This window comes from Equus quagga, chromosome 14, assembly GCF_021613505.1.
Source record: "Equus quagga isolate Etosha38 chromosome 14, UCLA_HA_Equagga_1.0, whole genome shotgun sequence".
NCBI lineage: Eukaryota > Metazoa > Chordata > Mammalia > Perissodactyla > Equidae > Equus > Equus quagga.
Window position 1 is genome coordinate 28,086,400 of NC_060280.1, and position 27,331 is coordinate 28,113,730.

General features: G+C 54.2%; 1 protein-coding gene across 4 annotated transcripts; it reads left to right on the forward strand.

Moving 5' to 3' along the window:
- On the forward strand, positions 1–27,331 carry P2RY6 (pyrimidinergic receptor P2Y6). Of its 4 annotated transcripts, XM_046684622.1 has the most exons (4): positions 1–88; positions 21,718–21,782; positions 22,364–22,422; positions 23,090–27,331. In XM_046684622.1, exon 4 carries the CDS (start codon positions 23,124–23,126, stop codon positions 24,108–24,110), a length of 987 nt encoding a protein of 328 aa, XP_046540578.1. In that variant the 5' UTR covers positions 1–88; positions 21,718–21,782; positions 22,364–22,422; positions 23,090–23,123; the 3' UTR covers positions 24,111–27,331. The 4 variants fall into 4 exon arrangements, with proteins under 4 accessions (XP_046540578.1, XP_046540577.1, XP_046540579.1 ...); XM_046684621.1 differs by lacking the exon at positions 21,718–21,782 and having other exon boundaries at positions 15–88; XM_046684620.1 differs by lacking the exon at positions 1–88 and having other exon boundaries at positions 21,358–21,782.

A 27,331-nucleotide genomic window follows, 5' to 3' on the forward strand; every position in this document is an offset into this window, starting at 1 on the left:
GAACTGACTAGCAGTGGGGGCTGCTCTGGGAGTCAGAATTTGCTCCATGCTTCGTGGAGGGAACAACGTGGAGCTCGCTGACTCCTGGGTGAGTGTTCTGCGTCAACGCCCTGAGGGTGCTGAGCCCCCTACCTCCACTCGTAGCTTCTCACACAGTCCACTTGTAGCCACTGCGGCTCGTCACAGGCTGGAGAGGGAGCGGGGGCAGCCTTGGGAGGTCCTCCTCCCTTCCTCGGCCTGGTTGTGCCTGTAGCCTGGAGGCTGTGCAGCATGGAGGGCGGAGGAGATGGAGACATGGGGACTGGGCTGGGCCATGGCGGAGGAGTGGAATAGTGGAGGCAGGATTGGGAGCTCCAATGGCCTGGGTTTCAGTCCGGAGTGGCACAGGACACTTTCCCTCTGGGCCTCAATTTCGTACTCTGTAAAATGGGGTAACGATGACCTCCCTCTGAGTATTTGAAAACTATTAAGTGTTGTATGCTGGCAAGGTCCCTCGGGGAGGAGGCTGGGCCCTGTGCCTCAGAGCCCCCCAGGAGCCTGGGGTGGGGAGGGGCCCGGAAGGACTAGGTGACCAGATGGAGTCCACAGAGGAGGCCCTTGGCTGCGGGCACTCTTGCCTCTGCCATCCCAGCTAAATCTCAAGACAGCCTAGAGCTGACTGCCTGTGACCCATGGGAAAGTGAGTCCGTAGTCCGGGTGTGACTTGCTAAAGTGGAGTGAAGCGCGGTGGATGGGTGTATCGCAGGGAGTTGGGTTAAAAGTTTTCTGGGGTTTCTGTTGCCATTCAACCCCCACTGACACCACCACGGGGCAAAAAACCGAGACAGCACAGCCGTGGGATGGGCCCTGGCCTCTTGAAGATGTCTGCCAGCTCTAGAATGGGTCCTAAGGCGATGCGGGACAGTCTCTCCACCCCTCGGCATCAAATGAGATGATAAATGAGAAGGTTCTTTGCAAACTACAAAGTGCTGTGCCTCCAATGGTGTGTCTGCACGTGTGTGCAAGCTCTCAGGTGTGTGTGCATGAGTGAGAATGTGCAGTTTGTGAGTGTGTGTGCACATTCCCCCGGCCTGGCTGGGTGGGGTAAGTCTGCCCTGCCCACGGCTCCCTGTCTGGCTGGGGCTTTTCTCCTCTAAACTTCTCACAATCTTTTTTCGTGTTTCCTCTCTGTTTCTTAGTTTACCAGAAAGGGAGCGGGCCGTGATCCCTCCGGAAACTTAGCAATTGTCTCTGAGCCTGCCGACCCCTGTCCCCTCCCGCCCGCCCTCGCCTCATCCTGTGGCTGTCCCTGGAGGCCTGGCCCCTGGCGCTCCCAGCGTGGCCAGGTCTGCAGGCTGGCAGCTTGCCTGGCCCTCTGTGCGGCCCACTTGCCACCCGCTTTTCCCTCCAAGGCTCTGCACTGGCTGCCTTCACATCATTGTCCCATTGACTCTTCAGAACATCCTGGCGCTCCCCAGAGATGCTCTTATTATTCCCATTTTACGGGCAAGGAAATGCAGGCTCAGTGAGCAGAAATGGCTTCCCCAGAGTTACCCAACCAACTAGTGGCAGTGCTGAGGTTTCAAGTCCTACCTAACTCCAAAAACTTTATTCTTTTTTTTTTTTTTAAGATTGGCCCTCAGCTAACGTCTGTTGCCAATCTTCTTTTTTGTCTCCCTTCTTCTCCCCAAAGCCCCCCAGTACATAACTGTATATTCTAGTTGTAGGTCCTTCTGGTTATGCTATTTGGGATGCCGCCTCAGCGTGGCCTGATGAGCGGTGCCATTGTCTGAGCCCAGGATCCGAACCGGTGAAACCCTGGGCCTCCGAAGCAGAGCGCGTGAACTTAACCACTTGGCCACAGTGCTGGCCCCACCAAAAACTTTATTCTTAATGGTTGTGGCCTACCTAGTGGGTGTTTGCTGGCTGGTTGGCTGAATGAATAAATGAATGAAAGAACAAATGAATAAATCACTCGGTCAGTATTGAGCTGAAGGAGAAGGTGAGGCGATCATAACAATGGCCATCATTTATTGAGCACCTCCTATGTGCTAAAGGCTTCAAGTGCAGCCAAGGTTATTGTCATCCCCATATTGCAGTTGAGGAGGCTGAGTCAGAGAAGTTACAGCATCTTGTCCAGGGTGGGACCTGAGACCCTAATTTGTCCTCCCTAGAGGAGGGGTGAGTTGGTTGAGCCTGGTGGCATGTGTGTACTGCAGCAGACACCAGCCAGGACTCTCAGGAAGCTGTGTCTGTGGGGCCCTATCCAAAGACACCCGACCCCTACTCCTCCTGTCCTGGGGCCATTTCCCCATTTGTCTCTGAACTGGGTTTATGTTTCAGTCTGGGGTGGGGATCTGCTGGCCCAGCTCAGACTCTTCCTCTCTGATTGTTGGCATATCTAGCAAGGGCCAATGGCCTGGCCTGGGTATGTTCAGGTGTCCTCCTGTTCCCCCTGGCCTGGGCTCAGCCCTGTCATTAGCAGCTCCCATGGGAGGGCAGGCCTGTGCAAGATACAGTCGTGGGTCTGTAGAGTTGGCCTGGTCTGGGTCAGTAGCCCTGTGCCAGATGCCGGGGATCCCGGGGCAAGTACACCCGGCCTTCTGCTTAGTACTCATGGGCTGGGTGCTGAGGCCTGGATGGCTTAAGTCTGTAGCAGTGGGGGCAGAGCCTGGCACCCTGACTCCTGTGCAGCACTTGTTTTCGTGGCCTGGGGCAGAGCAGGGCTGTTCTGTGGCCCCGGGAGTGGGCTGACCCGTGGTGTCAGCTCGAAGGAATGACATTGTCCTTATCAAGCCAGTGGGGTGAGAACCAGCCACTCAGGTCAGCCCAAAGTTCCCCAAGTGCTTTCTCTTGGGGGGTGGCAGTCTGCACAGGGAAAAGCAGTCAGAGGTTGCTACCAGAGCTGGGTTTGAATCCAGGCACCAGCATTTGCTGGCTATGTGATCTCAGACGAGTTATTCAACTTCCTGGAATCTCCGTTTCCCACTTGTAAAATGGACTAACAGAACCTCCCTGACCAGCTCGAGGAGAGGACAAAATAAGATAATGCATATGACATTGCTTGTAGGTTCTTCGGAAGTTTTAGTTCACGTCCTTCCTCACGCTGAGAGCCCTTCATCTGAGGGAGGAGATATTCCTTTAGGCAGCTGCTGGTCTGATGGTTGAGGAAGGCGACAAGACGTTAGAATGAACCCTACGGATTCACGCACACTCGACATTGTCATGCACTGTCTCATTTCTCATGTCACAAAGGGCAAATAGGGACGCAGAGAGGCTGATGTTTGAGGCAGCATGAAATGCCTCTGTTGTGAAAAGCTGCTGGAATAAAGCAGACAATAGATTAAAATCTAAACGGTCCGCAGCCTGGGTCTCCTGACCAAGCTGGAAAGCTCCCTGGCAGACGCCCAGACTCAACGAGATTCACTGAGGACCTGCTTTGTACCCGGCCCACCTCACAGCTGTGTTATAGATTTATCTTTACAATAACAGCAACGACCACAAAAGGTTAATACTGCCATCACCCATGTTTAGTAAGTGGGGAAGCTGAGACTCAGAGTGTTACATAACTTGCTCAAGGTCAGACAGCTAATAGAGCAGAGCAGGGATTCAAACCCAGGACGGTCTGGCCCTGAAACCCAGGGCTCTCCCACTGCTTGGGCTACTTGTTCCACAAAAGATGTCAGCCCTCAGATCAGAAATGCGTAAAATAAAATGGTAAAACATGAATAACAACATAAAAAAGGAATAATTAGGGAAATGTAAATCAAAATTGCAATGTAGGGGGCCAGCCCTGTGGCCGAGTGGTTAAGTTCGCATGCTCCCGCTTTGGCGGCCCAGGGTTTCGCCGGTTCGGATCCTGGGCGCGGACATGGCACCGCTCATCAGGCCATGCTGAGGCAGCGTCCCACATGCCACAACTAGAAGAACCCACAACTAAAATATACAACTATGTGCTGGGCGGACTTGGGGAGAAGAAAAAGAAGAAAAAAAACAAAGGTTGGCAACAGTTATTAGTTCAGGTGCCAATCTTGGGGAAAAGAAAATCGCAATGTAATACCACTTTACGCCCACTAGGATGGCTCTAATGATGGGGGATAACAAGCGTTGGCGAGGGTGTGGAGAGACTGGAACCTTCATCCATTGCTGGTGGCAATGTAAAATGGTGCAGCCGTTTTGGAAAACAGTTTGGCGGTTCCTCAAAAAGTTAAACCTAGAGTTTCCATATGACCCGGCAGTTCCACTCTTAGGTATTGAAAGCATAACCAAGAAATTGAAAGCATACATCCACAGAAAAACTTGTACACAAACATTCATAGCAGTGCCATTCATAATAGCCGAGAAGTGAAAACAACTCAAATGTCCATCAACTGATGAACAGATAAAAAAACATGGCATATCCATACAATGGAATATTATTAAGCCTTAAAAATCAAATTCTGATCCATGCTACAAAATGCACGGAGCTTGGAGACATTATGCTAAGTGAAATAAGCCAGAAACAAAACGGCACATATTATAGATTCCATTTATATGAAATATCCAGAATAGGCAAATCCACAGATACAGAAAGTAGATAAGTAGTTTCCGCGGCATGGAGGGAGAGAGGAATGAGGAGTGACTGCTAATGGATACAGGGTTTCTTGTGTGGTAGAAAGAAATGTTCTAAAATTAGATAGTGGTGATGGTTGCACAATCTTGTAAATATACTAAAAACCACTGAATTGTACTCTTTGAAAGGATGAATTTTGTGGTAGGTGAATTACATCTTAATTAAAAACAAAACAAAACAGAAGAAGGAATATACAAATTACACAGACTAACATTGATCCTAATGTAGAGGAACAGAGAAACTTGACTACGAGCTTCCTGGCAGCTGGAGCAAAAAGGGAGAAGCCGCCTCCCAGAGGAGGAGAGTGCCAGTTCCCTTAAGGAAACTGGCTCTTCAGGGGCTTAGCTCTAGGGCAAGATTCCCACTAGCCTGAGCTGGCTGACTTTCATAATGAATTGTCAAATACACAAGTTTCCTATATCTCCCACCTGAGATTCTGATGCAAGTAGTACGAAAGCCTGTGAAAGGGCTGGGATGTCACCACACCCACAAGCTCACAAGTTAGCCTCCTACAGCTTCATGGATGCCAGCAGAAGACATAAGACCCCTGGGGAGAGACAAAGAACTTTCTGCACAGCAGTAGTAGTAGGCAAAATATCAGTATTAGCACTGCCTCCTCAAGTCCCAGCCCCCAAGGCTATGCAAAGAAGGCCAGATCATACCTGCACACACCATGGGTTATATTACAAGAAAGGGACCTGGACTTGAGGCAACTGGAGTCTTTTATAACAGGCAGTGGGCCTGCCAGACCCCTGCCCCAGGGGAAGAAATCATCTTTGTGAGACTAGACAGTCAGCAAACCTGCCTTTTGCTCCGGAGGGCGACACTATCACTATCTTTCAAAGCAGTTTGCTGTGCAGATATCCCTGAAAAGATGATCTGGAACAAGGGCGGTCTGTGTGTGCTCGCAAGACACACAGAAATCTAGACACGAATGGAGAATTATGTCCTGACACATAGATGTAATGATCAGGGCTGTTTTTGTTTGTTTTTTATTGTGGTGAAATATACATAACATAAAATGATCTGTTTTTACTCACAACACTTCTGACACCGAATGTGTGGGTTTTTTTTTTTTTTTTTTTAAAGATTTTATTTTTTTCCTTTTTCTCCCCAAAGCCCCCCAGTACATATATTCTTCGTTGTGGGTCCATCTAGTTGTGGCATGTGGGACGCTGCCTCAGCGTGGTTTGATGAGTAGTGCCATGTCCACGCCCAGGATTCGAACCAACGAAACACTGGGCCGCCTGCAGTGGAGCGCGCGAACTTAACCACTCGGCCACGGGGCCAGCCCCCGAATGTGTGGGTTTTTTTCTTCCTGACACCAACCAAGTCTGACACCACCTCTGAGAGTAAGCACAGACCCCAGAGGTTAAGGGCTCAGTCTCGCCAGCCTGCCTCCCCAATGCAGGTGCCAGTCACAAGCCCCAGGCCTCCTGTTCTTCCAACCGACTGGCTATAAATTGGGACTTCCCATGACGCCCTCCTCAAGTTCGATAATTTGCTAGAAAGGCTCACAGAACTCAGGAAAGCACTTTTTTGGGGTGTTTTTTTTTTTTACTATTACTAGATTATTATAAAGGGTATAACTCAGGAAGAGCCAGATGGAGGAGATGCACAGGGCAAGGGATGGGGGAAGGGGCGAGGAGCTTCCATGCCCTCTCTGGGTGCACCATCCTCCCAGCACCTCCATGTGTTCACCAACCCGGAAGCTCTCCGAGCCCTGTTGGTCAGGGTTTTATGGAGGCTTCATTACGTAGGCATGACTGATTATGACCATTGGAGACTGAGCTCAAGCCCCAGCCCCCTCTCCTCCCTGGAGGTCAGGGGGTGGGCCTGAAAGTTCCAAGCTTCTAGTCAAGGTTGTTCTTTCTGGCAACCAGCCTCCATCCTAAAGTCATCTAGGGGCCTGCTAAGAGTCAACTCATTAAAACAAAAGATGCTCCTGTCACTCAGGAAGCTCCAGGGGATTTGGGAACCAGCGGCAAAGACAAAATGCATATCTCTTACACCATACATAAAAATTACCATTTTAATCCTTTCCGAGTGTACAGTTCAGTGGCATTAAGTACATTCACATTGTCGTGCAACCATCACCACTTTCCATCTCCAGAACCTTTTTGCCATCCCAGACTGAAGCTGTGTCCCATTAAACAGTGACTCCCCGTTTCTCCCTCCCCTGCCCCGATAACCCCTGTTCTACTTTCTGTCTCTATGAATTTGACTATTCTAGGTACCTCACAGAAGTAGAGTCATACGGTCTTTCTCCTTTTGAGACTGGCTTCCTTCACTTAGCATGTTGTCAAGGTTCATCCATGTTGCAGTGTGTGTTAGAATTTGCTTCCTTTTTAAGGCTGAATAATATTCCATTGTGTGTATGTACCACATTTTGTTTATCCATTCATCCGTTGATGGCCATTTAAGTTGTTTTTACCTTTTGACTATTGTGAATAATGCTGCTATGAACACTAGTGTATAAATATCTGTTTGAGTCCTTGCTTTCAATTCTTTTCACCTACAAGTGAAATATTACTGGATTTTATGGTAATTCTATGTTTATTTTTTGGAGGAACTGCCATATTGTTTTTCACAGCAGCTGCAGCATTTTACATTCCCACCAGCAGTGCACAAGCGTTCTCATAACTCCACAACCTCACCAACACTTGCTTCCTGGTTTTTTGATAATAGCTATCCCACTGCTGTGAGGTGGTATCTCATTGTGGTTTTGATTTGCATTTCCCTAATGATTAGAGATGTTGAGCATCTTTTCATGTGCTTATTGGCCATTTGGATATCTTTGGAGAAATGTCTATTTAAGTCTTTTGCCAGTTTTTGAATTGGGTTGTTTGGGGGGTTTTTTGTTGAAATGTGGGAGTTCTTCATATGTTCTGGATATTAATCCCTTATCAAATATGTGACTTGCAAATAGTTTCTCCCATTCTGTGGGTTGCCTTTTCACTCAGTTGATAGTGTCCTTTGATGCACAAAAGTTTTAAATTTTAATTAAAACTAATTTCTCTATTTTTTCTTTTGTTATCTGTGTCATATCGGTCAGGACTGATTTGATTGCAAGTGACAAATGTAACTAATTTAGGCAAGAAGATATTAGTTAATGTAAAGAAAAAGTTGAAGATAGACCTACATCAGACATGGCTGGATGCAGCAGTTACAACGATGCCATCAGCACACACTCTTTTTGTACCCTTTCTCGTGACTTTCTACTGGCTTCCTACATTCTCATCCAAGTTCTTTTATGGCCCTCATAGCTAATAATCCTGGAGGAAAAGGGAGAGAAACTTTCTTGCTGGTTTCACCAAAATTCCTGGAGCAAGCTCTGATTGGTCCCCCCTGAACCAATCACTGGCAAGAGGTCTGGATGGATGCTCTGACTGATCAGCTCTGGGTCAGGTGTCCACCTCGAATGAACAAGATTACCGTAGAATGAGGGAGGGGACTCCCCATAGCGAGAGATGCTTGATAGGCAAACATTCCTCCTCAGAAGGGGTCTGGGACTCTGAGGGACATTTGGGGTCAGAGGCTCTCCTTGAAAGGACATCCCTCATCTCAGACTTCCCGTGGGGGGCCCTGGGAGAAGTAGAGGGAATCCATTTAGTTGGTCCATGAAGACTTCCTGGAAGAGGCAGCATTTATGGAGCCCTGTGACTAGTGGGAGAGTGAACCCAGGCGAGCCGGGTCCCAGGCAGGTTGGGCAGAGCAATGGAGGGAATGGATTTCTCTGCCACCTGAGAGCGTCCCCACACCAGCCCTAGTGTATCATAGGAGCTGAGAATGTGGAGTCTGGAATATAGTCCAGGAGCCATTCCTTCTACCTGTGCCACCTTGGGCAAGTCGGGTCACCTCTCTGTGCCTTGGTTTCCCCACCTGAGGTATAAAATGGAGATGACACCAGTCTTATCTCACAGGGTCATTATGGGGATTAAATGGAATAATATATATCTGGTACACAGTAAGGGCTCAAAATCATATCATTGTTGGTCTTTGTTTGGGCCTCTTTTCCAACCACATTTGCTAGTACACTGACATCTCCAGCTATGCTCACCATCCTTCAGTGTGCCTTATCCCTCTGCCCTTGCTGTTCCCTCTGCCTGAAATGCTCTTTGCCTCCATGTACACTTGGCCATTTCGTTGCTGCCTCCTCCATGGAGCCTTCCCTGACTGCCGATCCCTCCCTCCCTGCCTGAGCTTCCACAGGACTCTGGAGCACTGATGTCTGCCTTGGATTAGGGGTCTTCATGTCCCTTGTCTACACTGAGCTCCAGATGGCAGGACCTGGGTCTCCTCACAGAGGAAGTCTGCCAGCTGCAGATGTGGGGAGATGGTGATCCAGGGAAGGAAACGGCACTGAGCCAGTGGCAAAGGAGAGCACAGCTGGTCCCAGGAACTGAAACTGGCTCAGGGCCTGCTGGTGGCGTGCAAGGAGCAGGAGTGAGTGATGAGAATAGAGAAGGCAGCTGCTGGGTTTGCCTGTATCCTCAGGCACTGGGAAGCCATAAAACACTTAGGCAGGGATTTCTGCTGAGCAAAGCATCCCCTCTGGCTGCAGAAAGGGGATGAATTGGCTGGGGAGATGGGAGACAGAGAGCACGAAGTGGCTGCAGTCTAGGTTGAGTCAGAGACCACAGGATGAGAGAAGGGGAACAGTCTGACAGATATAAGGATGAGAAGAAACAGGGCTTGGTGATTGATTTAAAGTGGGGCCTCAGCTTTGCCACCAGGAAAATGGCAATGAGTAGGCCCTGCCCCCCTGGCCTCTGCAGGTCAGACTGGAGGAGAGCAGGCACCTGGCACCATAACTGTATCTCCCATGCAGTCCCATGTGCTCCCCCCCGTCCATCTCCATCCTGGGTAGGGTCCAGGTCAAGCACAAGGCCAGACACTGAGGGGCTGGGTCTCATCTGCAAGCTCCAGGGACCAGAGCCAGGCCTCCCCACCAAAGCCACCTTGGGAAAGCTCACCGTGGGACTGAGGACAGGGGCACAGCCTGGCTGAGCTGTGCTGCTGAGATCATCGAGCTCCCTGAGACAGGGTGGGGTCTGGGTTGTTTGGCCGGAGAAGAGACCAGACCAGACCCACAGCTCCCTGGAGCAGATGGCACATGGTTCCTTCCTGTTTTGTCCTCCTCAGCCATGGCTTGCAGAGACACAGGCTGGTATGGAAGGGGAGCGCTCCCTGGGAATGGTGCACAGCACAGGGGCTGGGCCAGGGCCAGACACTGGTGCCATCGGAGCTCCACCCCTCACCAGCTGATCCTCAGGAATCATGAGTCGAGCTGCCCAATGGCAGGGCCGGGACTAGGACCCAGATATTCTGTCTCCCACCCCTGACAGCCATCCCAAGGCCCAGGGAGATGTGTTTATCTCAGGAGCCGAATGCTTCTCTTCTCTGGGCCTCAGTTTCCTCAGCTGCAAAATGAGTGTGAAGAAGGAGAAGAGAGAGCTCAGGAAGCCCTAAGGTCTTCCATCCACCACTGAAGTGGGGATGGCCCACATGGGCCTGGCAGTTGGAGTGAGTCCTTCTGGACCCCTCAAGGCCCCATCTACCAAATCCATGCCCTTGCTTCCCCGGAGAGGAGAGCCAGACTGGAGCAGCAGGCTTGGGAAAGGGGTACAGGGGTGGGAGGCACCCCATCGACTCACTACAGGGGTATCGGTTGTCCTCTTGCCTGCTCTGGGCCTCGGATTCCCGTCTGTGACCTGAGGACTGGAGTAGGGCCTCTCTGAGACCCACCCCTCCCACCCCGACACCATCTGTCTTTCTAGCACTCCGACTGTCCGGGCTTGTGGAAGGGTGTGTAGAAGAGAGGCAGGGGGCTGCTGTGGGCCTGGCATTCAAGGCCTCTGATTTGGCCCTACTACCAGTGGGCCCTGGAGCCTCTCTGTCTGAGGGCCAGGGGCCCACTTCAGGCCCTATTGTCTCTGACCTGGGCTCTAACCATATCCAATCAATGCTCCATCCAGCAGAGCAAGGAACTTCCTAAATCTCAAATTTGATCACACTTCTGCCCTGCTTTACAAACCAGCAGGGCTCATTGGCTGGCACCCACAATGCAGAGGTCAAATTTGGAGCCTGGCATTTGAGGCCTGTCGGGACCTGGCTCTGATGACCCCTCAGCCTCGCCTCCTGCAAACACAAACACTTGCTGACACCCCATGCCCTCACAGCTCTGGCAGGTCGTCTGCAGGGAACACCCTCCCTTCCTTGTCCACACTCCACCGCCTCCAGGGAGCCTTCCTTGATACCCCAAGCAAGGATAGGGGCCTCCTCTGTCTTCCCAGAGACCCCTTCATCTGTCTTTCCCACCAGCTGGGCCTCCTCAAGGACAGGGACCAGAGCCCAATGAAATCCTTGCACATTGTAAGGCTCCCTGCAAATGCATGTCAAATGAATGAATGAATGAGTGAGTGAATAAGCAAAGGCTACAAGTGCGGCCACTTCTCAGCTGGTCTGTGATAAAATTATGAGCAATAATAGAAGCCCACTGAGTGAACACCTGCTTCCACCAGATACTGGGTTAGGTGTTCTAGATCTGTTGCTTCATTTGAGCCCCAACAGTGCTGCGGGGTGGGTGTTATTATCTCTATTTTATAGTTAAGAACACTGAGGCTCAGAGAGGTTAAGTCACTGCTCCTAAGCTGCAGAGCCAGGACAGAAACCAGGTCTGCCAGGTGCAAACTCTGCAGAGGGAACAGTGACGGGTGGCAGAGGGGTGTGGATGCCAGGAATGGGCATTTGGATCTAACTGACCTGGACCCTACCTGGGGGTAAGGATGAGTTGGGGGGAGTGTATGGGACTAAATGGGAGAATTAGGATTAACGGGGCTGGAAGAACTCTGGGTTTTCCGGGGAGCTCTGGGGAGAGACCCATTCTGGAGTGGACCCTCATATTGTGTATGACCAGAGGTGATGCCAGGGGGCAGCTTGGGGAGTTGTGCCCCCTACCCTCACCTGCTGCATGATCCACAGCCCCTCCTGTTCTGTAATACAATCGATGTTTTCTCATACCTACATCGTGAGCTATGCAAAGGTATCAGTTCCCTCATCTACACCCTCCAGAATCCCCCAGTCCCCACCTAAATAGATGTTCTGGAGGTGCCACTGCCCTCCCTGAGTCCCACCTCACCTTCCTGGCAGAGTCCAGGCCCTTTCCTGGAAGCCACAGAGGCGGTTCCCCTCCCCCAGCCTTGCAGCAGCCTCAGCAGTGCGGGGGTGGGGAGGGGTGCAGGGAAGGCATGTCAAACAGAAATCACCTCCGAGTGGCCTGTTTTTTCCCCAAGGCCTGTTATGTCAGGGTCACTGCTGAGATTTCCTTGCGATGGAGCTCAGCCGGTCACTTGCTCCCATGGTCCCATCTCACCAGCCTCATCTAGAAAGTCAGGGTGCCCACTGCTCTTCCCTGAGCTGGGCCCAAGGGCTCCCTGTGCTGCCAGGGGCTAGACTGTAGGAGTGTGAGAAATGGGGCCAGGGAGGGAGGAAGTGGAGGCAGAGCAATAGGACTCTTCCAGAAGCTTGACAGTGAAGGGAGGAAGAACCACAGTTGGAGAGGAGGTTTTGCTAAGATGGGAGAGGTGAGGATGAGAGTGCTGTGGGCTGAGGGAGGGGAAGGAGCCAGCAAAGCGGGGTTGGGGCAGTGGCGGGGGGGGGGGGGGGGGGGGGGTATCAGCACAGGAGGAGGTGGCCTGGGGTCCAGGTGGCCCGTGGGGGAATGAGGAGAGAGGGGAAGACAGGGTTTATTGAGGTGGCCAGGAAGTTGAAGGAGGCCCCTCTGAAGGACTCTCTGTTCTGAGGGAGGAGTTGGGGGTCATGGGGGTTGACGGTGTAGGGCTGACAAGAAAGATCAGGCAAAGGCTTAGGAAGAGAGGGGAGAGAGGCTGCTCCAGCACAGGCAGAAGGTTGGGGACCCAGCCAAGTGGGGCAGCGACCGGGTCTCTGGGGCTCTAGTGCCCTTGGCTGAGTCACACCCTTCAGCCACGCTCAGCTCCGCAGTGCAGGACAGAGCAGTCTGGTGGTGCTGGAATGAATGAAGGATATGAACACACTAGCTGTGTTCACAGGAATCCTGGGTCCTGGGGTGGAGGTCCAGGCTGGCAAGGGAAAGGAAAGAGGGAAGGAAGATGCTGGCCCAGGGTGCTGGGGACCTCCAAATCAGAGGTCCCGGTGTAGAGGGAGTGGTGGTGTGCAGGCTGGGAGGCTGGGCGGCTCTGGGAGGAGGGCAGCATGGAGCAGTGTAGGGGGATGCGGGAGATGCAGATCTGCGAGGCAAGAGGGCCAGGGAAGACCTCAGAAAGGACAGGAGGGAGCAGCAGGCAGCCCAGGCCACCAGGCCACATCCTGTTCACCCTTCTCAGCCGAGACATTCACAGCTTGAATCTCACCCACAGCCAGATAGAGGCAGCCTCCCGGGGGGCTTTTGGGGGATCTCTCTCAGCTCCTGATGCCCAGTAAACACATATGGTAAGTGCAAACTGCAGCTTAGATACACACATAGCCTCAAGGGGAGTCCCCTAAGCCCCTAGTCAGGTTTCTGCCCCCAAGCCCTCTTTGTGTAGACATTCTTCAGCCACCCCTAGAATTTCATCCATCTGTCCATCCATCCATCCATTCATTCATTCAACAAATATTTATTGAGTACCTACTATGTGCCAGGTGCTGTCGGAGGCACTGGAGGTGCAGTAGTGAATAAAATATGAAACTCTGCCCTGGTGGAGTTCGTGTTCTTGTGCGAGAGATGAACACTAGCAGACAAATAAATAAATAGTGTTAAGAGATGAGAAATGCTAGGGAGAAACACAACAAAGCAGGAGAGTAGGAAGCACATGTGTCAGGGGTGGGAGGTGGCGATTTTAGCTAGAGTGGTGGGGGAAGGCCTCCTTGAGAAGGTGCCATTTGAGTGACTGCCTGAAGGAGGTGAGGTCTGTCCTGTGTTCACACACACTGAACACACAACAATGCGCTCCACGGCAGGAGCCTCCTGTGTCACTGCTGACCTCCCGCACGACACTCTGAGCCAGGCAGAACCCCTGACTTTGCTCTCCTCCTCCCAGGCCTGGAGCTTGGGGGCAGCCAAGCTCTGTGACCCCAGAGGCAGGCCAGACTGGGGAAGGGAAGCAGTGACTAGGAGCAAATGTCAGGGCTTGGTGCGACAAAGCACATCTCCAGTGAGCTTTCTTAAGGAGGAAAGCAGTGGCCTGGGAGAGAAGGAGTGAGCTCCCTGTCATGGGGAGTGTGCAAGCAGGGGGCAGACAAGCCCTGTCAAAGCGACTTCAGGGAGCCTCCTTCTCTGAGCGGTAGGGGAGAACTCTGGGTCAGAGGCTTCTAAGCCTCTTTGGCCCTGAGGATCCAGAACTCAGAGCCCTGTCACTGACTGCTGGGCTCTGGGGTCCATTTGGGTGTCTTGTCTCTACCAGGTGGGCTCAGGTGCTGGGAATGGTCAAAGCAGGACCAAGACAGCGGGCTGCCTTTCATGGGAGGTGAGGGGTTCTCTGAGGCTTCCTTCATACCCAAACCTTGTTTGTGAGAGCTGTAGTCAAATTGCCTACCTTTGGGGCTTCATTGTCTGTCTGTGAAACGGGCAGGACCATAACCCACAAAAAACACTCAAGCAGGGTTGGCGATCTGTCCTTCCTGAGGAGTCAGAGGCCGGGGGACCCAGGCAGGCTCAGAGGTGCTATTCCTGCAGCCATTGCCTTCCCCCGACAAGTCTCCGTCGTCGGCCAAGACAAAGATTATAAAAATTTTTATTGAGCCAGGCAGCACCAAGGACAGAGCCCTGTGGCTCATCTTTGCAGACTGGGTCCATTCAGTTGACATTTCCTGGTGCCTCTTGGAAGCTGGAGCCTGTGCTGGTCTCTGAGGCCCCAAAGGCAAAGCGGACCTTGTCCCCAATTCCTAACAAAGTTAGAGAAGGGAAGGAGTCTGGCTGACACTGGCCCTTGGGCTGGTCTTCTTTTCTGCCCTGACTTCCCACCCCTGTTTCTTTGTCCTGCCTCAGGCCGGTTGGCATGGTGGATTTACAGTGCCCTTGGGCAAGTTCCTTTGTGTGGCCTCAGTTTTCCCATAGGGAAATGTCACCTCTCTTCCTGAGCACAGACTTTATCATGAGCCAGATCTGCGTTCTAGTCCTGGCTCACCACTGACTCACTGGGTCACCTCAGGCAAATCGCCAGCCTTCTCGAAGCCTTTCCTCGTTTGTAAAATGGGGCTAATACAACCCACTCCACAGGCTGTTGTCAGCGCAAAGGAGATCCTACAGCAAAAGCACGTAGCTCATTGCGGGGCACCTGCTGAGTAGCCAAGAAACTGTCGCAGTGAAGGAGCTCAGGGAAATGAGGCTCAGGGAGGTGAAGTGACCTCCCCAGGGCCACCCAGCAAGTGGAAGATGAATCTAGCACTGGAACCTGGGTCCCAGCTTTCCAGAGTCCTGCCCAGGAGCTCCCAAGAGGACACACGGGTTACTTTGGGAGCTGATGGAGGAGGTCTCCTCATGGGAAATGAATTGGGGCCTTCCCTGGCTGCCCTTGTGGGGGTCAGACTCAACCTGACAATCCCTCAGTCCCCACCCGCCCCTCTGCTGGTGGTCTCCAGGTACATGGCCAGTCCCAGCCTCTCCTGCAGGGATGTTAGGGTTCCGGGGCCAAAGCTGTGAACATGGGCTGTGGAGAGAGGAGAGGGGAGGCCTGGGCGTGCAGGACTACAGGCAGGACTCCTGATTTCAAGTGACACAATCCTAGGTCAAATGGACTGAGGCGGGAAGGGAATTTATCAGCTCACACCGCAAGAAAGTCCAGTGGGAGGTAAAGCTTTAGGCACAGCTGGATCCAGGCACTCAACGGTGTTCTCAGGAACCTGTGTGTTCCCATCTCTCAACTCTGCCATCCTTTGGCTTTATTTAGCACAGTCTCCCTGCTAGTGGTAGTATCTGCAGTGCCTTGGACAGTGGCTGCACATAGTTCACCTGGCTCCAGCAGCTCAGGCTCACTTCACACCAGCTTTGCAAACCCAGCGAGAACCCATCTCCTTCCCAGTGTTCCGGCCAAAGCTCCAGCATTGACTCTGAGCACCCCATGAAGGTTGCCCAGCCACCCCTGAGGCAGTGATGAGGCCTGAGGAGCCCACTCTTCCCCATTGGCAGGCCCAGGTCACAGGCCCACCACTCCCAGATCCTCAAGACTCCAGGAGAGGAAGGAGGGCACCCCCCAAAGGGAAAACAGGAGGCGGGGCCATCATCAGGAGACGGGGGGCTGGGAGCTCAGCAGGAAGAAACTACAGGGGAGCAGAACAATGACTGTCTGCAGGGCAGGCCAGACAGCTGGACCTGGACCATCTCTTCCCAGCAGACTGGAGCCTGGTTATCTGGAGGATGGGCGGGTCCTGAAGTCACCAGAGAAGGCTGCCAGCCGACAGCACTCCTTGCAGCTAACCAGTAGGTTCTTTTCTAAAGGGAGATCCAAGCGGCACACCTCCACAGGGAGATTTAAAAGAAGAAATGGGACAGCCTGGGGGTCCAGGCAAGGAAGAGAGACCCTCCCACACCAGCTCCAGGGGAAGAGGGTTTTTTGGAAGGTGCTGGGATCTCCCAGAGCCCTGGTGGGAGGTGCTGCGGCCCCGCGAGCATAGACTTGGAAAGCCGAGCCGCGCAGACTCCCCCTCTGCTGTCCCGGCCGCCCCGTTGCTACTGCTCTCTGGGCCCCTGTGCTCTCTCCCCCAGTTCCTGAGCCCCGAGGCTGCTCTGTGACCTCACAGACCTGTGCCCACCAGGGCCACTGTGGCCTCCGACCTCTTCATTTACGTTCCTAAGATAGAGCCTCTTGTGGACTTTGCCAGGCCTCAGCCTCCTCCCCTGTGAAGTGGAGATGGTCACTGGGCAGAGTGAATGAGACACGGCCCGCACAGGATTTCTGCACAGTGCTTCGTGCACCGTCAATGCCCAATAAAAACCTCTGTCCAGGCTCTGATGGGGATTATGTGGCTCAGTGAAGGGTTGCAGGGGCCTGGGGCACGGGAGAGGTGAGGAGACGCAAGTTCCCTCTTTGCTCGGGCCCGTAGAGGCCGGGGAGAAACTAAAAGAAGCAGCCTCTACCCCCGAATTCGCTCCCCCCCCCCCCCCCCCCCCCCCCCGGGCTACAGCTTCCCCTTCCTCGCACTCCGAATAGCTGTTTCAGTTCCAGGTTCGATTCCTGTTGAGCAGGAGGAAAGAGGGGGAAGTGGGAAAAGAGAAGAGAAATCAGGTCCCCTGCCCTCCCTGTGCCTCCCTCCTGCCAGGTTGGCCTGCTTCTGTGGGCAGCCTGATCCCACAGGTGAGACCAAATCTCCTCCAGGAGGGTTGGCTCTGCCCCCTGCCTGCTGTCCTCTGGGGGCCAGGGAGGCACTGGCATCAGGAACCTGGCCTCAGGCTGGCCCGAGGTGGGCTCCGGGGCACCCCTGTGCCCCAGGTTAGATGCTGCCTGGGATCAGGATGGGTTTGTGACTGGAGCACAGAAGGTGTAAGAACTCTGTAAGGTAGGCACCATGACTAGCCCTGTTTATGGGGAGGAGACTCAGGCTCAGAGAGGTACATGGCTCACCCCAGGTCAAACAGCAAGTTGGTGATGGATCCCAGCCTGTTTGACTCCTCAGGGGAAGGAAGCTGGGTCTTGACCCTGTCATCCTGTAACCGTGCTGTTAAGCTCACAGGCCAGGGGCCAGCAAGGGGGTTTCCAGGCCTTGTTTCCCAGCAGGCAGGCAGGCCAGCTAAGGTTGAAAAGCTTCTTCCCACATCCAGCCTGGTCTGGGCTGGTTCCTGGCTTGCTGGCAGGTGGTGACTCAGGCTTCCAGCTCCTGCCTCTGGCCGTGAGGCCTCCTCATCCCTTCCAGATATGAGGGGCTCGGGGCGGGGGTGGGTGTGGGCTGGGGGAGCTGCGGAGTCATCTAAAGGGGTGACCTGAGACCATAGGGTCCAGGCAGCCCAAGGACCTTCAACCCTTGTCAGTTCTTCCTTACATCTAAACTGAATTGCTTCTGCTACAGGCATAAACAGACTCCATGTTTCATCACCTGAATTGAAAAAAGGAAACCGGCAGAAGTTGTCCGCTCGTGGGGTGAGGGACTTCCGTTTTTATGCTGATGGTGTACCTGGAGTGGAGATGGGCAGTGGATGTCTGGTGACAGGGCAACACTCCTGGGCCTCTACTTCAGACAGATAGGGCTCAGTATGGGCCCTGTCACCCTGCCAGCGCTCCCAGTGTCTCCTGGGAGCCACATTGACCAGGCGAGGATCTGAGAACAAAGGTTGGAGCTTATCTGGGGATGATGCATATGAGAGAGGGTGGTGGAGTGGGTCAGGAGGAACAGAGGCTGAGAACCCGTTCCTGGGGTTGCTCAGCACCGGTCCCAGAGGGGAGGCCTCTGCAGGGAGGCTGCCCGGCCTGACGGTGCGAGGCTGGCCATCCTGGGCAGTGTGCTGGTGCCATCTCATGGCCAAAGGCTGTCAGTGCCAGGAAGAAGCGCTCCCTGGGAATTCCCCGGCTTGAGCATCTAGGCATGCATTTGGGGGTAACAAGGGTAGAACGAGGGGGTCATAGAGTCAGACAGATCATGCTGAAATGCCACCTGGCTGACACCCCCAGGAAGCCCTTGGAGCTGCTCCCATTGTTGGGACAGACACCCTGGTGGAGGTGACCAGAGGAGGTCATTCTGGGAACCCAACAGAGGCCTGGCTGCTGGACTGAAGGCCAGGCCTCTTTGCCCTCCTGGGGCCCAGCACAGCTCAACTCAGACCAGAAGGTCCACTCTCACAGCTGGTACAAGCGACCTCCTGGCACAAACCTGAATAAGCAGTAGGTGCTCAATCCATGCACAAGGGACCACGTGTTTACCAGCAGTTAAAACCTGAATTTTCTCAGTTTGGTCCAAACTTTTGGCCCCGACTTGCTTGCCTGTAAAATGGGTTTGGGGGTGAGGCCTTACAGGGTAAAAAGGGTCCTTCTTCCCTCCAGCAGTTCATGCTCACAACAAGCTGGTGGCCAGTATGATCACATTCTACCAAAGGAGCTCAGAGAGGGGAAGGGGCTCGTCCAGAGTCACACAGTGAGTGGTGGCCAAGGCAGAACAGGAAGCTGGGCCTCCACACCCAGGGCAGTGTTCCTTCCCCGCACCCCCTGCCCCCCGCCCTCGTTGCCTCAGCTGCTCCAAATCAAAACCCACCTCCTCCAGGTCACCCTCCCAAATGCTGCCTCCACACTGGAGCTGGCCTTCTAGGGACAGTGAGGAGCTGCAGCTCCTCCTCTGGGCATCCTAACAGCTCTGAGTGTGCTTTGGTGGTGAGGAGGGGCCGGTGGAGGGTTTGGCACAGGCAGGGAGAGTCTCACCCAGGTGAGTTCTCAGAGATGTCACATCTATGCCTACAACCCATGCCCGTCATTCCCAGTGAGCTCTTGGCCTGCCATGTGGAAGGGGACAGTGACTGCTAAGTGGGGGAATGTGGGAGGATCTGATGGCATATAGTAGATGCTCAAGAAAAGCATGAGGAGAGAAGGAAGAGAGGGAAGGAGGGAGGGAGAAGGTGGTTGAATATGCGAACACATCACACGGAGGATGGACATGTCGACGGATGACTCTTGAACGAATGAAGAAAGGAGGAGTGGGTGACTGGGAAGATGGCCCTGGGTGTTACAGCTAGAGGAGACCCATTTGACAGATGACAAGACTGAGAGAGGGCTGCGGAGAAAGCAAGCTGCTGGATCTGTGGGGCTGGCCTTTGACCAGCAGCCTCTGGTCGGAGTCTCTCTCCACCCCCTCACTACCCTCTTTCCTCAGCTGGGGTTGGAGAGGGTTCCAGGAAGACCTTTCCTCCGCCTCCTTGCTCCTTTAGGCTCAGTTTCCGCCAGGCCTCGGTGTTGGGGGTGGCAGGGAAGGGGTGGCCCCCGCAGGGGCTATTTCAGTCAGTGACGGCCCTGCCGGGAAAGAGGAAGCTGCCCAGCCCGTGGGAGTGTTGCAGCCTGGGCTGAGGGCAGGAGGGTGGGGAGCCCGGTGTCTGGCTTCCCCTTGCCCCTACACACGTGGTGCTACCAAGGCGCTTTGGGGACAGGAGGCTGCATGTGAGTATTGGTGCATCTGGGGCCATGGGCCAGTGGGGGGTGGGGTGGGGGGTCTGGACACAAGGTAGTGTGACTTTGGGCAGGCAGGCTGGATCAAGCACTGACCTAAAGGAAGTCCACAGGGTCGGGGGGCCCAGAGGAAGGGCCTCTGCCCAGATGGGGAATCAGAAAGGGAAGAAGCAAGATGGGGTCTGGAGCGTGATGGACACTTAGGGTTTTGATGAGCGGAGATGGCTGAATGGCACTTTGTGTGAAGGGAACAGCAAAGATGAGGAGGCCAAGTCTGCCTCTCTGGCTGTGAATGGCTATGTGGCAGTCTTGCTGTTTGGGGACAGTGTAGCAAGAGAGGTCAGGGCAGATTGGAGGGACCTGGGGTACTTCAGATGAGCCTGGAGGGCTCAGCAGGGAGCTCGAGTGTCAGGGCAGGGGTTTGAGCTTTTCCCCAAAGGGCAGAGGGACACAGGGAAGGACGTAGTCAGAGCCACCTGTGAGAAAGCCCCCCACCACGGGCAGAATAGCTGGAGGCCAAGGAGAGGCTGGGGTCTGAGCTGGTCCAGATGTGAGCGCTGGAGGGAGTCAATGTCAGCTGCTGCACGGAGGCAGCGGGGGCCAAGCTAGCCCTCCCTCGGGACCAGGTTCTGCCAGGAACTGGGAGAACAGCTCACCCCTCCGAGGTCCTCAGAAGGCAGAGTGGATGAGGGAGCCAGGGTGACGGCCAGGCCTGCCTTTTCTGGAGTGGATCTGAAGGTGGGCCCTGATCCCCTTGTGCAGCCCCTGCCTCCTTCCAAGAGGACCAGTCTCACCAGGGAGTGGAGTCTCCAGTCACTTGAGGCAGAGGGCTCTCTCCTGGGGTGGTGTCTGAGGGCGACAGGCTTCCCAGAAGAGAGTTCGGGGGCACAGCACCGTCCCTTTTACCCGACTCCTCCCCTCACCATTCCCCTCTGTCCTAGCAGCCTGCTCTCCTCTCAGCCCCTGCCTGCTCTGCCTTCCTCCCACCTGGGACACCCCCGGGGTCCTCACCTCTCTCCACCCAGGGAGATCCTCCTCAACCATCAGAGTCTTGCTCCATCCTTCATCCTCCTTGAGAAGTTTCTTCTATCTTATGGCTCATACTGCTCTCCCCACTCAGACTAGCATATGTGTGTGTATATATATGTATGAGTACATCTGTGTACGTATGTACCCATCTACATCCACACCCGTATCCTGTGTCATGCATCCAGCAGGCAGCAAGTACCCATTAAATGCCTGGCATGTGAAAACAAGAGAATGAATGAATGCATGAATGGAAGAACAGCACGAACAAGTGAATGAAGAGATGAGAAAAGGAACTTTCTCTTGCCTGTACTACTTTTGGCTTTCTGGCTACAATGGGGGACCGCCCTGCGTCCTCCTCTGGCCTGCCCGCCCCCATCATGCCTAGCTGGTGAGCTGGCCTCCAGCACTCCCAGCAATGGGCCAAAGCCCCGCAAAGAACCTTTGACAACTAAAGGCGATGCAGGGGTGGGGATGAGGGGGGCGGGGGGGGGGGGGGGGGGAGGCAGACTAGAGAATCCAAACACCATCATTTTGCAGTTGCCCAGAATCTGGGTAAAGCATTTTCATCAAAATCCAATTTTAAGTTGGGAGAAATCAGTTTGGGGAGTTCTGCTTTGCTCTACTATAACTTTTTAAACTCTTATAACTTTACTTAGCAGGTATATTGACATTAAGAACAGCCAACACTTGCCCTGTGCCGGGCACTGATCCTCACAACAATCCTGTGAGGCAGGGACTATGTTACCCCATTTTATAGGTGGGGAAACTGAGGCACGGAGGTGCAGTAACGAGCCTAAGCCACACAGCTTACATGTGGCAGAGCTGGGATTTGAAACTGGGCATCTGGACCAGAGCCCATATACGCGGCCTCAACCCTCTATCTCCCTCATTGCATTTGCAGGACTTCATATTTTTTCTGGGCCTCAGTTTCTTGCATCTGTAAAATGGGGACAGGGGGAGCATTTGACTCGCTATCTCAAAGGCTCTGCCTTACAGGTCCATCGGCTTTAAGTTGTGAATTCTCTCTGGACCCCAGTGAATGTGGAAATGCCAGTTTGGAGGTGAGCGTCAAGAAGTCAGATTTATCCTTTAAGGCATTTGTGCTGCTGACTCCCCGCAAAACTCAGCCCAAAGTGATGAGTGGAAGGACAAGGTGTAGGATGCAATGGCATGGCATTGCATTTATTAAGCACCTACTGCATGTCAGGCCTATGATGCATTTTACTGATGAGGACACAGGCCCAGAAAAGGCAAGTGACATGCCCTGGTTTGAACAGCATGGAAGAAGGGGAGCCAGGATTTGAACCAGGCCTGCCTAGCTCTGAAGCTGGGCTTGTAACCTCTACGTTCCATGTCTGTGGGCTACACTAGGTTTCAGGCGACTGGATTCTAGTTCTAGCTCTGCCTCTAACTCACTGAGTAACACTGAGCGATCAGTGCCCCGCACTGCGTCTGGATTTCTCTCTCACAGCTGTTGTCAGGCCTGGTCCCTCGGCCATTTCCTTCCAGGAGGCTGTTTTCGCTCTAGCCACCAGAGGGCGCTGTGGCTTCAGTGGCTTTGCCTAACCAGCCTCTGCAGCCTCAAGAAAAGAGGAAGGAGGCTCAGAGAACTCCTGAATCACCTCCTTCCCCCATTTGACAGATAGGAAGACTGCAGCCAAAAGGACCATGGCTTTGGAAGGCGGAGTCCAGGCTGAGGAGGTGGGTGCTGTCCTTGGTCAGCTCACGGTGTGTGGACATTTTGTTCCTGTTGATCCGTTCAGTTACCAGGGCCCTCTCTGCCCTGGACCCCGGGTTGTCAGACACAGTGAGGCACCAGGCCTGCCACTTCCCCTCATGAGGCTCCTGGTCTGTGGGGAGGGACAGACTGGCAGGTCCACATGACCACAATCTCCAAACTCCAGAGAGCCCGAGGGAAGCTCTGCACAGAGTGATTTAGTGCCTCTGACCTCATGACATCCTAAGGGGGTGTATTATTCCCCCATTTTCAGATGGGGAAACTGAGATTCAGAGAAGGTATATCACTCGCCCAAAGTCACATAGTCAGGAAGTAGCAGAGTTGGGATTCAAACCAGCCCATCAATCTCTACTTACAGAGGAGACATTTGACTAAGGTTTTGAAGGATGAATAGAAGTTCACCAAGAAGGCTAGTGGGAAATGAATATTATAGAAAGAAAGTGAATTGATTTCTCCCAAGCTTGAGCTTTATTGTATTTTAGGTTTCCTTGCAGTGAGGGCTGTCTGGGGCCTCCTTGAAGTGGTATCAGAAATAGTTCAGGTGGGAAGATCAAGGGGCAGAGAGGGGACAGGGGCCTACCAGGTGGGCAGTGAGTCTGGTCACTGACAGGCTATGTGTTGCTTCCTCAGCCTCTCTGGACGTAGGAAGCCCGGTCAGGCAGCCATGGAGTGGAACAACGGCACAAGCCCAGCTCCGGGCTCACCGCCCACCACCTGCGTCTACCGAGAGAACTTCAAGCGACTGCTGCTGCCACCTGTGTACTCAGTGGTGCTGGCGGCCGGCCTGCCGCTGAACGCCTGTGTCATTGCCCAGATTTGCATGTCCCGTCGGGCCCTGACCCGCACAGCCGTGTACACACTGAACCTGGCCCTGGCTGACCTGCTGTATGCCTGCTCCCTGCCCCTGCTCATCTACAACTACGCCCACAGTGACCACTGGCCCTTTGGTGACCTCGCCTGCCGCCTCGTCCGTTTCCTCTTCTACGCCAACCTGCACGGCAGCATCCTCTTCCTCACGTGCATCAGCTTCCAGCGCTACCTGGGCATCTGCCACCCTCTGGCCACCTGGCACAAGCATGGGGGCCGCCGGGCCGCCTGGCTAGTGTGTGGGGCTGTGTGGCTGGCCGTGATGATCCAGTGCTTGCCCACAGCCCTCTTTGCTGCCACAGGCATCCAACGCAACCGCACCGTCTGCTACGACCTGAGCCCGCCCGCCCTGGCCACCTGCTACCTGCCCTATGGCATAGCCCTCACGGTCATCGGCTTCCTGCTGCCCTTTGCCTCCCTGCTGGCCTGCTACTGTCGCCTGGCCCACCGTCTGTGCCGCCAGGATGGCCCGGCAGAGCCCGTGGCCCGGGAGCGGCGTGGCAAGGCCGCCCGCATGGCTGTGGTGGTGACAGCCGTCTTCGCCATCAGTTTCCTGCCTTTCCATGTCACCAAGACAGCCTACCTGGCGGTGCGCTCTACACCTGGCATCCCCTGCCCCATTCTGGAGGCCTTTGCAGCCGCCTACAAAGTCACGCGGCCCTTTGCCAGTGCCAACAGCGTGCTGGATCCCATCCTCTTCTACTTCACCCAGAAGAAGTTCCGCCAGCGGCCACACGAGCTGCTACAGAAACTCACAGCCAAGTGGCAGCGGCGGGGTGGCTGAGCCCAGCGGGGCAGGATACCTGGGACCTGGGCAGCCGTCATGTTTGACATTGTGGCTGGGGTACCAGAAGCCCCACCAACCCCAAACTATGCAGAGAATTAGAGCTTAGCTCAGGGGGGCAGGGATTGAGGTCCCCCAGAGACCCCAAAATTTCACCAACAATTATTTATTGAGACGTTTCTCTGGACCAGGCCCTGTGGGCACAGAGAGAGACAGGCCTGGGCCTAGCTCTCCAGAAGGTCCCAGTCAGCCATGGAGAGTTGGGGAAGCCACGTTAAGCTGCTCACAAAAATATAGTGTGACATGTACTGTCATTGAGGAGTATGCTACATGCTTTGGAGTCACCAATGAAGGAAGTGAGGGAAGATGGGAGAGGGAAGTGAGAGCTTCTGGGAAGGGGCATTTGAGGTGGGTTTTGAGGGATCAATATGAGCTCTCGAGGGTGTGATGTTCCATTCACTCAGCAAACTTTTAGTGACTCCTTGTGCTTGGGCCTGGGTTGGTTCTGGGGCCCCAGAAGAACCAGCCCCAGACCTGCCCCATACAGGCTCCCAACTACTGTAGGTACAGACACTGACACAGTGATGTCAGGGCTGTGACAGAGGGAAGCATGGATGGGGGGGAAGGGTGCCCAGAGGATGCCCATGACCCAGTCCAAGAAGTCAGGGAAGCCCTCTTTGAGGAGGAAACATCTGAACCAGATGTTGACAGCTGAGTGGTAGCTCCACAAACAGAAGTGGGGAGCACTTTCATGCAGCCTGGACCAGCTCTGTGCTAGGCTGTGCCCTGTGGCAGATAGGCAGAGAGCTGGGATGGAGGGCACATGGCCTCATGTGTGTGAAAGCTGAGAAAATAAGGGCTGTCCCGTGGCCACCCTCCAGACAATGGCAAGAACGGGCCAGATGCTTCAGGCTGTGGGGGCTCATCAGAGGGAGAAATCAGGGAGCACTTCTTAGAAGAGGTGGGGCTGGAGCTGGGGAGGAATCCAAAGGGCAGAGAGGAGGAGGTTGCTCCTGGTGGAAGGCACTGTGTGTACAAAACCTAGAGAGGCGATGCTCTGAGCCTGGCTGTAAAGCACAGTGAGTTTCAATTAAGCCCCAGGGGTTGGGTAGGTGAAGGGGGTCACAAGAAACGAAGCTGAGTGGGAGCGGAGCATTCAATGCCCGGAAGAGCTCCAGACCCCACCTCTCCACCACCTACCTCTTCAAACAGGCCTATTTTAGGCTCAGGGTGTCCACGGTGCCTGGGACACCTCTGCCAGGCCCCCCAAGTGAGGGGGAATAGCCCTTCAACATTGCTTCATTCTTAAAGGAGAAGTCAGCAGCTTGAGGAGACACAGGGCCACCCCCAGGGCCACCAGGAGGTCTCTCCGTGGAGGTCTTGTGGCCAGGAGCCTGCAGACTGGCCTCATGACAGACTGCTCCTGCTGGGTTCCACCGCTGCGGGCTCAGCGCCGTCGTTCGGGCCTGTGGGTCCCTGGAAGGCTGCCTGGAGGCCATCTCATATGGGGGCATCTCAGACACGGGCCTGAGCCTTACAATCCTTGGAAAGGCATCTTCCCTGAGGCGCCCCCAAGGAGGCAGCACGGGGGTATCATAGCATGCAAATCCTCTTCCCCTGCTTTCCTGGGCGCCTCTCCTTTCAGCTGCCTCTGCAGCTCCTCTTCCTCTCTGCTGTTTTCCCTCAGCTCCCCCTACCCCACTCCCGCCCCCCTGCCCCGCGCCCCCTCACTTCTCCTGCAGGCCTTATTCCCTCCTCCCTCCCAGGTCTCAGTTTTCCTCCTGCAGAACAATCTGGTCTGCCCTTGGCTGTTGATACACCACACAGACCCCTGCAGGACAGAACCGGCCACAGCAAAGAGTCTTCCTTCTTAGAAGGTAGAAGGGGGAGAGGGAAGGGCAGAGGGACGGGGCAGGGAGGGAGAGGACGGCATAACTCACTCAGTATTTTTCCCTTAGCCCTGCCCAGTCCCCAAGGCTGGTGGGCACTGGAGGCGTGCAGAGAGTGCTGCAGGGTTAAACTCCATAGTAACATCAGAGCTGTGCTTGCAGCCGGTGCAGGCAGTGGGGAACCAGGCCCAACCCATCTTGGGAATCATTCCAAGTGCCCTTGCTGGGGGGGCTGACACTTCGGACAGAAGGAACTTTGATTCTTTGAGTCACAGTAAGATAGACGTATGGGGACGTCAGAGGACAGAGACGAGCTCTCATTCCCCATCTGACGTCATGCCACGCCAGGCAGTACAGCTCTCCCCACCCTCCATCTCGTCCTGAGTCTGAGAGCAGACTCTTCAGTTGCTGGTCCTGGGAGACTGGGCCAACGGGAGCAGGAGGCAGAAGGCGTCTGCCCAGAGCCCTGGCTGAGCCCTGTAGAGGGTCCCAGACGACTGTCCCAGCAGATTGATGAGAACTGTGACCTCTTGGTTACTTTTCCAAGAGTGGAAATTGTGGGCCGTAGGTAAATCGCATTCCCAGCTTCCCTTCGCGAGGCAGAAGAGCACAAGGGTCCAGGCTCCGGAGCCCATCGCCAGGTGTGGGTCCCGGCTCCACCACTTACTAGGTGTCTTACTCTGGGCAAGTTACTTAACCTCTTGGTACCTTAATTTCCCCAACTGTGAAATGGGAACAATAAAGACACCTATCTTGTAAAGTTGTTGTGAGGATTCAGTTAATTAACAGGTGCAGAGCACTCAGAACAGCGCCTGGAACCCAGCAAGCGTGCCATGAGTGTTCCCGTTGTGATGATTTTGCCTTTTGTGCACACAAGGGCCTCTGGGGTTTCTCTGGGAACAGGCACAGGAGGTTTCTAAACAAGAGGCTTTGAGGAGGTGGTGGCAAAGGTTTCTCTTTCTCCTTCAGTTGGGAGGCAGCCAGTCTTTTAAGACAAAAAACTCAGCACGCTTTTTTGAGAACAAGGGCCATAATCCATGACCTTCATCTGCTCCTATAAGGAAAACCCATTTATTACGTGCCAGGACCAGGGACTCCAAGTACCATTTGGAGGGCTTGAATTCCCCCTTCCCTTCTCCCTCCTTTTGTTTCTTTCCTCCTTCTCATCCCCCCTTCTCCCTCCTCACTTTAACCCAGCGCACATTCGGTGATGGCGCAGGGCTGGGGGCTGACCCTGGGGATGTCTGCTTGCGGGATGGGAGACAGAGGGACACAGACAGGGGTGTGGAGGTGGAGGGTGGTGAGGGTCCGAGGCAATTCTTCCATGGGTTG

Coding starts and splice junctions, on each gene's coding strand:
- P2RY6 (XM_046684620.1), top strand. CDS start 21,666: ATGGGGACAGGGGGAGCATTTGACTCGCTATCTCAAAGGCTCTGCCTT. Junction 21,783..22,363: donor GTGGAAATGCCAGTTTGGAG/GTGAGCGTCAAG, acceptor CCCATTTGACAG/ATAGGAAGACTGCAGCCAAA. Junction 22,423..23,089: donor GCGGAGTCCAGGCTGAGGAG/GTGGGTGCTGTC, acceptor TTGCTTCCTCAG/CCTCTCTGGACGTAGGAAGC.